This window comes from Aquarana catesbeiana, linkage group LG04 (genome assembly GCF_042186555.1).
Source record: "Aquarana catesbeiana isolate 2022-GZ linkage group LG04, ASM4218655v1, whole genome shotgun sequence".
Lineage (NCBI taxonomy): Eukaryota > Metazoa > Chordata > Amphibia > Anura > Ranidae > Aquarana > Aquarana catesbeiana.
The window spans coordinates 433,494,612-433,509,477 of NC_133327.1; the positions used below are offsets into that span (position 1 = coordinate 433,494,612).

The 14,866-nt window shown below is 43.4% G+C and overlaps 1 protein-coding gene across 1 annotated transcript in view; it reads right to left on the reverse strand.

The window, feature by feature from the left end:
* The window catches only part of EZR (ezrin), a 120,229-nt gene extending 106,498 nt beyond the window's left edge, over positions 1–13,731 (reverse strand). Inside the window, exons 1-2 of the mRNA XM_073627405.1 lie at positions 13,580–13,731; positions 8,330–8,413 (exon numbers count right to left, since the gene is read on the reverse strand). Of these exons, the coding sequence (XP_073483506.1) occupies positions 8,330–8,341 (12 nt within the window). The 5' untranslated portion in view covers positions 8,342–8,413; positions 13,580–13,731. The remainder of the gene's footprint in view (positions 1–8,329; positions 8,414–13,579) is intronic.
* Positions 13,732–14,866: the final 1,135 nt, after the last annotated feature.

Here is a 14,866-nt window from a genome sequence, read left to right on the forward strand (position 1 = left end):
ATGCAGGGCATAGGACAAAGCACTGGGGACAAAAGGGATGTGAAATCATTTCATACAGTACTGTAATCTGTAAGATTACAGTACTGTATGTTTTATGATTTTTACTTTTTTTTTAATTTGCCGCCAGGCTCCGCCCCCCTGCGTCGCACCGCTCGCAGGGAACGGAGCCTGGCACAGAGAGGCTTCGGAGGAGGACGGAGCCCTCGGACACTGCGGGGGCCATCGCAGGATCCCGGGGACAAGGTAAGTAACGCCGCCCCAGGATCCTGCAATGCGATCCTGAGTGTGGCTCGGGGTTACCGCTAATGGGACTGAATTTTAACCCCGAGCCACACTCGGGAAAACCGCCAGGGAGGTTAAACACTTCCCACCCAGCCACTGTACATAAACGGCCAGGTGGTCCTTTCCTCATTCTGAGTGGACGTTCAGGAACGTCCTCAGAACAAGTGCTCGCAGCGCGGCCCCGGGGATCGCTGTGATCACAGGAATAAGTCAAGCTCAGATCGGAATATGGGCACTGTTATTGGCCCTCCCGATCACGTGACGGCTGTCTCCAATTACAGCCGTCACAATGTAAACAAAGACATGTGTCTCTGTGACAGTTCTCCCCGCCGAGCTCAGAGAGCTGTCACAGATCCCCCACAAAGAACCGGTTGTGTTTGGGGTGCGCTACGTACAGAGTGCAGGGTTTAGGAGTACGCTGTGTACAGAGTGCAGTTCCAGAAGTGACCTATGCACAGAGTGCAGAGTTCAGGACTGCACTATGTACAGAGTGCAGAGTTTAGGGATGTGCTGTGTACAAAGTGCAGGGTTTAGGTGTGTACTATGCACAGTATGCATATGCTCAATCAATGCGTTCTCTCAGTCACTCTCAGTAGATGAGCTCAGCTACTGTTGCTACACAGAGAGTGCACTGTTTGAATTTGCCAGAGAAGGTACTGGGGACGCACTGAAAAAGGCTGACCCATCCTGTCAGTGAGTGATAGTCAGCTGCTAAGGAGTTATTCAGACATGGTCTGCATGGCCTACATTGAGGAGGAGAGTTATATAATGTGCTGGGGATACTAGAATGCATGAGGAATTTTGGGGGGAAATGGCCATTAATAGTGAATTAACCATTTAAGTACAAATTTACTTTTAAAGTGTAACTGTACTTTCAATGCAGTTACACTTACTTTTTAGGCTTCCAGTCCCCCTTGCCAGTCTAATGCTCACCAGTACGTGATCCGCCAAGATCTCCTTTCGGTCGTATGGAGAGATCAGTTGGGTTTTTTGTTTTAAATTATTTTTATTCGTTTTTAGAAAAGAGATTTACAAATACAATACAGCACAATAAAAACCAAGACAACATTCATAAAGTAAGCAAGCAATAATAGAAATCTACTGGATTTTGAACTCTCCATAGGACTGAATGGGTATCATGGTGTGTACACACAAGCCAATAAAAAAAAATTCTAAGAAGTGCAGTTGCACCTTAAACAATTCTGGTTTCTATTTTGTTCCCTGTTAACACAATAAATGATGCTATAAAAGTCCTGTTATAGACACACTGGGGGAGATTTACTGAAACTGGTACGCAGAGAATCTGGTAAAGCTGTGCATAGTAACCAATCAGCTTCCAGGTTTTATTATCAAAGCTTTATTGAACAAGATGAAGTTAGAAGCTGATTGGTTACTATGCACAACTGCACCAGATTCTCTGTGCACCAATTTTAGTAAATCCCCTTTACTGTCAGTATCAGTATATATTTTCCACAAAACATCATTCTATAAGATATAAATACTAAGAATGAAGGGTAATGTTATGTACCTTACCATTCTTTAATCAGCCCAGAAGAAACATATGTCTATAGGTGCTAAATGCATTCTCCATGCACATAAGCAGAGTCTTACTGACATTTAGCATATCATTTGTATATTTATACAAGATTCAGAGGCAGCACTAGAGCATGATTTTTTTTTTCTAGTCTTGTGACTAGAATGTAATTACAGGATTGTGTCATTGTCTAAAAGCCTTTAGTTATTTGAACAAACAACAAATTCCCCATTGGTCAGCATACAATCGTAATTCTTTTTTTTGATGACAGGTGCATTGTGTGAGCTTTCAACCCTGATAACATTCAGGCCACTGTTTAAGCCTATTGTTGGGAAAATGAGTTACACCTCAGCATTGATTGTATGTGAGTGATGTCCTCAAAAGCATGTACACATGTAAACACCCTAATAAAATGTCTACAGTATCCTATTACAGACTGCCATATAGAATTTCTTATAGCTGACATCAACATGTATATTGCTGCATTGACCTTTGCATAATTAAAGGGTCAGTCAATCCCAAACTGATATTTATGTTGAGTTCCTTGGTCTGCATACCTGCTATGACCATTATGAGGTGTTTTCAGTTTTTAATTAAAGAAATGCAATAGGAGATGTCTGAAAACATGCAAAGATGAGTGAGAACACCCAAATCTCCAGGAAAACAGTCAGAATTGATCTAGGTGTTGGAGTATCCAAGTCAGGTAATAAGCCAGGTACTGTACTGACTCTGTCCATCAAAATCCAGCTATAACCTAATATGACTTATTGGTGGACTGAACCTCAAGGCATTTATTAATAATGTGACAGATGCGACAATGTTACATATATATTTTTCAGGATGTTCAAGGAGTGGCCTGCCACTATGCTAGGCACAAACTAGTTTTTTAATGCAATTAAGTGTGGGCAGAATTCTCTGCTCATTTCACCTATTTCCTACTTTAAACATCTCGGCATGCACAATTTCAAGGTCAATAGACTAATGTTGACTGCAGTAAATTATTCTCTTTGTACTCTATTTGCATATCCAAATACTCACTTTCCTCTACTAAACTCACAAAGGGAGGCGTTCTAGAAATACACTAAAGTAAACTTAGAATACAATTGTTCACAATGACCTCAGGCAACACAGATTGTCACCACAGCCAAAGCCGGCCATACATGGATCCAAATTTGGTTCAGAAGGAACCAGCTGAATTTCGATCCATGTATAGGCATCATGGTTATACACCAGTTGGTCTAGCGATCGATTTGTGCACAACCTGCCTGCAGGGTTTTTCCCAAATAATTAGTGCTTCCGCCTAGAGCGTGTCTCTTACCCCGTCATTTACATCATGCAAAATTGACTTATTACAACTATATTTTACTAAAAGAATAGAAAAGGTGTACTTAGCCTAATGAATAAACTGAACTGAACCCGTGTCCGCTTCTATGATCTAATCATGTATGAGGCAAATTCTGTTTTTGTTTTTTTTTTCAAATCTTCCAGAAGTCAAAGCTTCACACTATTTAATAAACTAAGCAAAAATTCACTTTTACAAGGTAACATTTAGTACTCCCTTTGTATTTCAAACCCAATATACACTCTTTGTATATTTTTATCTAAAGTGTGTTATTTATCAAATTATTTGCATACTTGATATTACAATACTATGTTATTAAATTGCAAAGTATTTTTAAGTAGTTCTAGTACTAAAGCCTTACATTTTTTATTATAAATACATTTCTATGGACCAGTTAAACAGAGGACAATAAATGCTTACTTAAATAAAAATCCTGAAACACTTTGAATTTGTTATCTTTACCACGACAATCTCTGTGTTCTTGTGTGCCACTCCTCCAAACTTACAGTTGGGGAGCGAGCAACCACTTCATATAAATCCCCCTCCTTGGGACTATATGTACCATAATTCCAGGCGCTACCCTGGGCACGCATATGTTTGCCCTGTTGTCCCTGACTGCCTGTGCATGTAGTGTAATAGCGTCAGCTTGGACTCTCTCCCACATGAAGGGGTGGCAATATGTGACCATGTGGGGTGGTCATTTTTGAACTGGCTCAACTAAGTGAAGGGGAAGTCTTTTGGAGAGGAGGCAGCATGCAAGGTAAGTATTGAGTTTAGCTGTTATAACGGGTTTAAATTGATATTAAAGTCTCTGGTTTTTTTTTGTATAAAGTTGCCCAAATCCTCCTCTTCTTGGGTCCCTCTTTGGTGTTCCTGTCCCCTCCCTCCTGCCAAGTGCCCCAAAAGCAAGCAGCTTGCTATGGGGGCACCCGAGCCGATCCACAGCTCTTTGTGTTCATTCAGACACGGAGCCATGGCCTGGCCCTGCCCCCTCTCTCTCCTCATTGGCTCACTGACTTTGTCGACAGCAGCGTAAGCCAATGGTGCTTCACTGCTGTCTCAGCCAATCAGGAGGGAGAGTCCCGGACAGACAAGTCTCTCGTGCAACATTGCTGGATAGAGGTAGGCTCAGGTAAGTATTAGGGGAGCTGAGGCACACAGAAGGCTTTTTAGCTTAATGCAAAGAATGCATTAAGAAACCTTCTGAATTTACAACCACTTTATTAATACTTTAAGGCAGGGGTGTCCAGCCTTTTGACCTTCCTAGGCCATGTTGGAAGAAGAGGAATTGTCACATATAAAATATGATGTTTGACACTGTTTTTGATAAATGAACCCATCGATATCTGGCTTGATGGATGTAGTAGCAATTCTCAATGAGTTCTCAAAGTGCTCATCAGATATTTTAGTTCTAATTTTGTCCTTTGTGTGTGTTTCATTCTTAAAAATGGTTGCTCACAAATATATGTTCTGCCAAAAACTGATGACATGAAAAGGGCATGATTGTGAAGAATGGGAGATTTTTCTTTAGAAAGATAAAACCTATAAAAGTCCATTAAAAAGATACTGTAAAAAAATGTTTTCGCCCACATGTGTTTGCTAAGCGTTAACACATTTTTACAAAAATGTCCCCCCCAAAAAAAACATTTTTAGGTACTCATAGCCATCTTGGGTCGCAGGTTGGACAGCCCTGCTTTAAAGGTTCATGCACATGGAGCTTTTATGGGCATAATTTATGCCTAGTATAACTTCCTGGCGCTTTTGTGCATTGGCATTTTCCTGTGCATCAAATGTATTTTCAGAATACGGAACTATGGCTACATTGGACATGCATTCGCAGATCAATGGAGGTGCAAAGAACCATCAACGTTTACAACACAGCCATGTGCAGCTTGGAATACAGCTGAATGTGCAGCTCCCAGATGCAGGAAAGCACCGGGAATTTACATATAATATAAGCATATAATATGTCAATAAAAGCCCTGTGTGCACGAACCCTAATATGTCCATGTATGTGTCCATATTTCTGCCTACATGGAATGTATAACAGCCCCATATGTAAGTGTAATATATTCTAAAGAATCAGGAAGTAACAAAATGTGCCACAAAAGTTCTACTACAATGTGAGAGGAAAGTCACTTCCCTCTGTAAATCATTGCACACCGGACTGTAGAGGACAAATATCATGTTACACACTCTGAACCTGGGAAATTGAGCTCCACATACCATGGAGACAAGGAAAAGTAAGTGACAGGCTGGTGTTTTTAGGTGTGTAGGCATCTGATGAATGGACTATGGTACTCCTGGGACATTCAGCTGATCATTTTGTTCACCTATTGCTGGTAATAAATACTTAGTGGGTCCTTTGGCTGCATGAGAGTCTCCCAGCTTTTCTGCTTACTGCTCCGAGTTTTGTGAGGTCACGTAAAAATTAACCCAGAGCATTTACTGGTTACATCCACAATTCTAAAGAGGATTGTTGCCTCAGTCTAACTGAGTTATTCAGTAACATAACTGCAAAGAAGAGTGGAGTGGGGTAATCAATATCAGTCACTCAGAAATCAGCTTTTATCTGCTAAGACCACAATCTTTATTGTTCGGTACATGTGAAAGCGGTACTGAGACAATACAGAGGATTCCATTACTAGGCTCTACTTCTAAAAAATTCCAGCTGACTGTCTGTCAAGCTGAGACTGGCCTTAAAGTGTATCACTTGGCAAAACTTTTTTTAGCACTGGATGGTGTGAGGTAGGGTTAGACCCTCTGTCACGTTTTTTTTTTATTTCTGTCTGTGTTGGGGGGATTCACCCCTCTATAAGTACTGGTGTCCAAGTCCCAATATTTTGCTGTAAATAGGCAAACAGCTTACAAACACTAAACAGTCCTCCCATGGGTTTCAGCTACGTGAGAGGTGCAGGGCCCACTATATATCTTGATGTGGAAAGATACAGAATCCAAACTTGCACCAGTGCTTCACTTTTGGAGAAGATGGTGTGACAGGAGTTGAGCAGGTATACAGCTTATACACTGATCCATGTGTACCGATGTCACCAAAACAAAGTGAGCAGAAACCCAGATCTGAAGAGGACACCTGCTCTGGGGAAAACCGTCTATAGCTAGCCATACATGTGTAGATTTTGTGTAGATTTCTCTTGTTCAGGTCTATGGACCGAATTAGGAAAATGGAAAGATTCCTTAACCCGTGCTAAATAGCGTGAGTGGAGGAATGTACACTGCTGGCAATTGTCTTCAGACAGTCGCAGCTCCCGTGGCTGTCTGACTACCAGAACAGTGACCTTATCTGAGAGGCTGCAGTCACTATTTTGCGGATAATTCTCCACCTGGCTCAGTCTAATTCTAAATCAACTTTTGTCCAGACTGGTAGTTCTGACAAGGTCAGCCACAGCTTCAATTTCAACTGAAATATATGGCTAGCATTAAAGGGGAGTTCCTCTCACTTTGGGAGATTTCCTCTATCTTGGTTCTCTGGGACAGGAAGTGAAGAAAAATTTCCCCAGTGGTACGCAAACAGCAAAAATTAAACTGACGGAGTTCAACCCTCCCTACTCTATCCAAAACCAAATAAAATTTTAGATATACCTATACATTAACACTTAGTGAGACATCGACTTGTAGATCAGGAGTTATGACATAACTCTGACTACCTGACCTGCACAACTGTTCTGTGTCAGTGACTCAGAAAGTAATGAAGCTAGAGACCAGATAGGAAATAGTATTGGAGGGCAACTTCGAACACAAATTTCCCAGCAAAGTTCTGCTCGGTAATATAAAGATGATAAAATCTACAGAGGACTGAGAAAAATACCCTTACAACACACTTTTTGCTTCAGGTAAGCCTATAATAAGGCTTACCTGTAGCTACCCTGGATATCTTCTAAATCTGAATGGTTTAGGAGATATCCCCTGTACGTCATCGGCACATGCACACTAAAGCAAACTAAAGCAATGGAACGTACGTTGCTTCAGTTAGACTGTGCCGTTACTGGCAGCTCCTGTGCGCATGCACGGGAGTGAGGTCATCACATCTCCAGCCAATCACAGTGCCGGAGCAACTCCGGGAGCGATGTCGTCGGCTGGAGCGGTGAACAAGGACCACTGCGGGGGCTTCGATCTAAGGTAAGTAATACATTTGTCTTGCAGGTTTTTATTGTTGGGTTTACAACCACTTTAATAATTATGCAACCAAAATTAGCATGTGCTGTAAATTGCCTCCAGCATTGTTCCTGCTTTTTCCTGCCAGAGGCTACCATTTTGCTGAAGCCCAAAGCACCTGAGCAGCAGTAAATCTTTAGGCTGTCAGCAGATTGGCCTCTAAATTTTCAACACAGTGCTGAAAAATAGAGAGCAACTGAGCATGTGCAGAGCAGGGTGAGACAGAATATTACTGGATTTTAAACAGTATAAGTGCTTATTTTTAATCGTTTAACATAGCTATACCTGCAAAAGGGGACACCTTGAAGTGATCAAGCAGGAATTTTGACTGAAGTTGCACTTTAACGTAACAGCAACAGCAACAATCTGCACTTTATTAGATAGTCCAGTGTATGTATACTTCACTCATTGACAAAAATAACACGTATGACTGTCCTAAGACATGGATCTAGCGACATGTGAATTGAAGTTAAGCAATGCAATAACATCAAATAACTGCTTCCCACTATAATGCCCATTAAGGATGAGCTCCGGTGTGTTCGCACACCCCACGTGCAGAGCCCGCCGGGAAGTCCGCACGGTGCTGCGCTAATCACAGGTAAAGAGACATTTCCCGATCTCTGCAGCCGCGCATTGGGACAATGTCTCACTGCCTTTGATTAACGCAGCGCAGTGCTGACTTCCTGGCGGGCTCTGCACATGGAGTGTGCGAACACGCTGGGGCTCATCCTTAATTCCCATCTATCAAGGAATGTCTGCAGGACAGAACCAGAGAAGGCAATCAAACATCTTCAACCTATAATACAACAAAACATTTAAAGCCAATTCCTGATCGATCTGAATAAATCTGAGTATACAATAGTAAATAAACATCTCTGTTCTCAGGATTGCAGTAATGTTTGTGCCTATCCCCACAGCTGATTGCAGATAATCCTTATATATTGATTTGTACATTAGATTACTTTTGAACTCTACTAGGATAACAAAATAATTCTTACCGGTTTTGGCATGTTTGGTTCTTTCTGAAGTTGCCCACCAAAGAAAAAACAAAGTAATTTCCAGGTTCGGTACTAAAGCAGATCCTGAAATAGAAAAGTATTAACATGAACACATAGTATAGCACATGGAGCCAAGCTGCTTGGGAAACGTCCTACGTTCTTGGGTAAGATGTGTGAATCATAACTCCAGCTAGCAGTTTCAAGTAGCAATGAAGAAAAAGACCTCACCCATCGGAAGAAAGTCCAATTACAACCTTAAAAAGGTCATTTAAACCACACCCTTCAATCTAAACATATTCGGTATATTGCTGCATGTAACCCTCTAGACCTGCACTCTGTATAGAGCACAAGTCACTCAATAAACTCTTTAATGTCTATCTTTATATATTATTGGACAGTTGTTAACTTTTTCTGTCTCTGCGTTAAAACGTATATTAGGTACAGTATAAACTTGTGACGGTCTTCTTGCTCACCAAAACCAAAAAGAGAAACATTGTTTACTAACTAGCATATGTTACATTGCTATGACAGGCACAAAGCCTATAGGCATCACCAGTTTATTTCCTGCTGATGTGGGGAATCTACACCATCATATATGATGACAGGTAGGAGGACCAACCAGCTAGCACAATACCTGACCATTAGGTGTTAACCAAAAATGTAAACCATTTACTTTACTATAAATCATAGGTTTTTAATTGCTGTTCCTGGTACAATATTATACAGTAAGTTTGGAGTTTACGTGATACCTTTAATGGCTAACTTAAATGAAATCTTCAGAGTTGCCTTGAATCCCTTCATCAGGCTTTTTAAAACCTGATAAAGGGATCTATAACTAGCCACAACGTGGACAGAGGAATCTCTACAGCCCACTATTGTATTCTGACATCCAGCACCTGCAGCTGTCAGAATACCTGAACACGGGCTGCGTCTGATTGATGCAACTTTCTGATTCCTTCAGTTTTTACATTGAAGGATGTCAGGAGGACGGGTTCCAACAGGGCCACCCACAAAGTCATTCTGTGTACAGCCAGCTTTAAGAGGAGCTACAGTCTCCTATCCACAACTGTAATAAAAGAATCCTTGTGATTCCTGCAGCATTTAATTTGGATATTCCTATAACCATTCACATAGTATATACCTGTAAAATCTTTCATCATGTATCTCCTCTAGGTATTCTGTGATCAGCCACTGCAGATATGGGCATCTGAAGCCCGCTTCTATACATTTACGCCTACCTAGAATTCATCTCCCGGTCTCACGCAGGGGCAGTAGTGATACTGCATGGCGTGCTTGGTGATGACTGAATGCCCGAAGACTACCGGGATTGATGATGCTGGTATCCCAGGAGTCCTCAGGATAGCCCAATGATGTAATCACCTAGGCGGCTGGGTCTTAAAGTGCCACAAAAATTTGTAAAAAGGTATTTTCAAATAATAATTAAAACAAATGAAAATATCCATTTATTCATGCACTATGGATTGGCATTGTGATGGGGATAACTTGGGCTTAAAAAAGGGGGAAGATCCATTGTAAGGCATGCAAAAAGATTCCATGTAGAAAAAAAAATTTGTTCTCCTCCGAATATTTTTCTTTATCTGCTGAGTTATCTTCAAAAACCATACTCACACACCCAGAAAATCCAATGTTGTCCTACTGTGATCCCCTGACATGTTGTTGCACCCCTGGTCCTGTGCCAACATCTTTCTCTCTGACATCATCAGGGGCAAGCTGTCTCTTCCAGGCTAAGGCAGATGGCCCCCTGATGATGTGCTGCCAGCCAGATTCCAGGCCCACCCCACACCAGCCGCTGTGTTGAAGCTGATGCCTCCTAGGATATGTGATGTGAATATCCCAGGACACTTCAGGAGCGGAGCAAACATCATTCTCATCTATGTAAAAATGGAGGCAGGGGGCAGGTGAAGTCTAAAGGGGGAAAAAAAGGTTTTCAGGTTGCGGGGGGGGGGGGGGGGGGGGGGTTGTATGAGTTAACATCTATTTTAAGCCAGCCAATAAAGGGTATCACTAAAGGACGGTTCACACTGTTGCAATGCGGCAACCCTGCAAATCCTCCCCTCCTTCAGGCCCCCTCCAGCCAGTAATGCCCCTTTCACACGGACCTCCCAATCAGGTCTATCTGTCAGTTTTTCAGGCAGACTTGATCACAAGTTCGAAGGACAGGCGGATGTAAACGGTCTTGTGTCTGTTTACACCTACCTACCTCGGAGTCTGTCCAGGCATGGAGAAGGACTGCGTTCTCTTTCGTTTTTACCAGACCAGAGTGTGACGGTTTGGATGTAGCCTGATGTAAACGTGCAACGGAGTTGTTCAGAGCTAGCAGGTTTCCACCTGTGTCCACTGGGCACAAGTACCAAAAAAACTGACATCCATCTTGTTCGGTTCCGAATAAATATATATATATATATATATATATATATATATATATATATATATATAAAGCCGGCACCTGCAGTATTTTCTCCCCTATACTTCAGGAGTCACATGCCCTCAGAGGTCATCAAGTACAAGTTGGCTATAGCCTGCAGCGCTGATTGAGCGGAAATTTTCCAACAGGCTGGTTGAAAAGAAGTAGATCGGTAGAACATAGTCCGTTGATGCTTCCTGTTAGTGTGTAACTGCCTGCCCGTATGAGGTACGAGCACACAGCTTACACAGAGATTCTGCAAGAGCTCTGCATAGCACCCACAATCTGCCGATTGTGGGTTCAATGCTTTACAGGCTTCCAATAACAAAAAAAAATAATAAATGCACAATTTTTACCTGCAAAAAGATGTGCTTTTAATTTTTTTGAAAAGGTGAACTCTCCTTTAAAACTGTTTTTTTCTGGTACCCTAGACATAAAAAAGTGATTGCCACCTGTGGTACAGGGGGCAGCCTCACTGCAAGGGAGGATTTTTGTTTCACCTAGACCTAGAGCAAGGGTCTTCAAACTTTCTAAACAAAGGGCCAGTTTACTGCCCTTCAGACTTTAGGGGGAGTAGATAATGTCTCAGGCTTGGTGGTCAGTGGGTGTAAAAAAAAAAAAAAAAAAAAGTACATAGGACCCCTGTGGTTAGGAGGAAAAATCCCAATCATTGGTATTAGTGGGAGGAATAGTGCCCCATTGTTGGTGTCAGTGGGAGGAATAGTGCCCCACTGTTGGTTTTAGCGGGAGGAATAGTGCCCCATCGTTGGTATCAGTGAGAAGAATAGTGCCCCACCGCTGATATCAGTGGGAGGAATAGTGCCCCATCGTTGGTGTCAGTGGGCGGAATAATGCCCCATCGGTGGTGTCAGTGGGAGGAATAATGCCCCATCGGTGGTATCAGTGGGAGGAATAGTGCCCCATCAGAGGTGTCAGTGGGAGGAATCATGCCCCATCATTGGTATCAGTGGGAGGAATAGTGCCCCATCGGTGGTGTCAGTGGGAGGAATAATGTCCCATCGGTGGTGTCAGTGGGAGCAATAATGCCCCATCGGTGGTGTCAGTGGGAGGAATCATGCCCCATCATTGGTATCAGTGGGAGGAATAGTGCCCCATCGGTGGTGTCAGTGGGAGGAATAATGCCCCATCGGTGGTGTCAGTGGGAGGAATAATGCCCCATCGGTGGTGTCAGTGGGAGGAATAATGCCCCATCGGTGGTGTTAGTGGGAGGAATAATGCCCCAACGGTGGTGTCAGTGGGAGGATTAATGCCCCAACGGTGGTGTCAGTGGGAGGAATAATGCCCCACTGTTGGTGTCAGTGGGAGGAATAATGCCCCATCTTTGGTGTCAGAGGAAGAATGTATGCTCCATCATTGGTGTCAGTGGGAGGAATAATACTCCATTGTTGTGTGTCCCAAGGGCCAGATAAAGTCAAGCAAAGGGCTGCATCTGGCCCGCAGGCTGTAGTTTGGAGACCACTGCCCTAGGTTCTATATTGATTGCTAAAGTCAGCCATACATGAATTAAAATTTGGCTGGTTCAACGGGGACTGGATGAATTTTGGTCCATGTATAGGCAAGGCTGGTTGTACTATTGTCTACAATCTACTGATTGACTTTAATCTACATAGTTAGATCTGACAACCTGTCACATTTTTGCCGCTTGATTGGTGCCCCCCGGCTATAGCTGATCAGTGTATTCTGATGGCAGGGAAGTCTCCCCACTGTCAGAATACAATAACACAGCAGGGAGGATTCCACCATCCAAATTGAATGCAGTTATGGTGGAATTGAGTCCTCTTTTTTTTTTTATTTCATTCAAACAAACAAAAAACAGAATCATGTATGGGCTGCTTAACACAATACTGATAAAATACTACACATAATGTACAACTGATCAACAGCTAAAACTCAGATCCCATAAATAGACAGCAGCCTGGACTGGTAACAGAAAAGATGTGCAACTGTAAATGGGAGTTCCTACAAACCGGAGACACTAATAAATGGCTGTGTATGGCTACATTCACACGACTGTAAACGTTTCACCCATCTCATTCATTACACGTTTAGTTTTCTAGCACATGATTAGTAAATACTTGCAGAAAATTGTCCTTTTTCTCGGTACCTGCATCTCTCATACATGTAACACGTGTGTCCTCAGATTTTTAGATTTCGTGTTACAGATCTGAACGCAGTCCACATTTACGTGAAAGTCAGCTGCGTTCCGATCTGTAAAAATACGCCTGTAAATGTCCTTTTTTTTGTTTTTTTGTAATAAGAGTGTGAATAAAGTGTAAAAGTGATGCGTCCATGGGTGGGCGATTCTCCTGGGTGTATGGACAGGTGAATGACCCTAACCTGCGCTCATGGAGAGGCACTGAACCTTTGTAGGGTATGGTGACCCTGAACTGGGTCCCACCTCTCTACCTGTCTGCCTTCCTCTAACTAGTTCTGCCACTTTCTCTTCCCTCAATACATGTGAAGAGCTGTTTGTGCTGGGATTTCTGAGTCCTCTTCACAGGCAGCTCTGTGTGTCCTATATTACACAAGACACCTGAACACAGGCACACCCCATCCATCTACACACAACACTGCCATCCACAAACCTCCATTGTCTGCCCTGTGCCCCTTCTATACACGTTCCCATACAGCCTGCTCTGTGTCTCCTCCAATCTCAGACAGTGTGCCCTCTCCTAGCAGGGGCACTAATCCCGCTCACACCTGTTACACACACATACAAGTACACGTCCTCCTCAGGATTACTGTCATAGACAGGCAGTATGGAGGATGGGGCACCACACCTCACACACACACACACCACTCACCGCTGTAGATGGCAGTCAGTGCCCGAGGTGCCCTGCTCTTCTCTGCCCCGGTGCTCCTTTACTCCCCTCTGGCTGCAATATGGCTGACTTGCCAACTTAGTCCAGCTGGTCCCTCCCTCAGTCCTGCCACTCCCTCAGCTGGGACCTGTTGTGTCACCCATTACCTGCCTCTCCCTCCACTCCCACAGCCTGCGAGGTGTACAGCACCAGCACATGTCACCACACACACATATATATACATATATAATCTATAGCACTGCTTTCCAGCCTTTTATACTAGAAAACTATATGCAAAACTTAAAAAACAAAAGAAAGTTTGGGCTGTAGATCACAGTTGCCAACCATCAGTATATTTACTGACTGTAAAAAAAAATCAGTGACTTTTACAACTGCCCTAAATATCAGGGACCGGGCAAATGACTTGTTATGTGTATTTTCAGGATTTCCAAAGATCCCTTTCACACTGAGGTGCTTTACAGGCGCTACAGCCAATAGCGCCGCTAAAACGATGGTAAAGTGGCACTAAAAATAGCGCCGCTTTACCGCCGACGCATGCCTACCCCAGTGTAAAAGGGCTCTTAGTATATTTATACTGTTTAACCCCTTGGAGCCGGCGCCTTCCCGACCCTTTAGCCCGGTTCGTGCTTGTGCAATTCGGGATTCCAGCGCCGGTTCTTGGATCGCATCTCTCCTGCAGGCAGTTCACACTGCCCTCTGCAAACCGCTGTGGGTGTCAATACAATGTTAATGACACCCCCAGATCTGTTCACAGACCTCAGTGCGAACTCTGAACTCGCACAGGAATCAAATCGCGTAGGTGAGAACACCCATGTGATCCGATTTCAGTGCAGGGGGGGGGGTGGGGGGTGGGTCCATGCAACTTTTTTGTGCAAATTCAGCCAAACAACTGTGTGGCTAAACTCGCATTGCACAGACATCGGCCCCGCAGTGCAATGTCTGTGTTCGCACAAATGTGAATCCAGGCTTAAAGTGATTGTAAAGGTTCGTTTTTTGTTTTTTGTTTTTTAAATTAACAAACGTGATACTTACCTCCTCTGTGCAAGGGTTTTGCACAGAGCAGCCCGATCCTTTTCTTCTGGGGTGCCCCAGTAGTGCTCCTGGCTCCTCCTCTTCATCAAGTGCCCCCTTGGAGAGCCACATTCAATGGGGGCACTCGAGTGGGCGCTCTCCCGAGTCCTGCTGCTGCGTCCATTGACCTCAGTCCCGCCCCCTGGCTCCCATGTCAATTAGGGTTGCCAACCCGAACACTTTAGCAGCACACAGCAA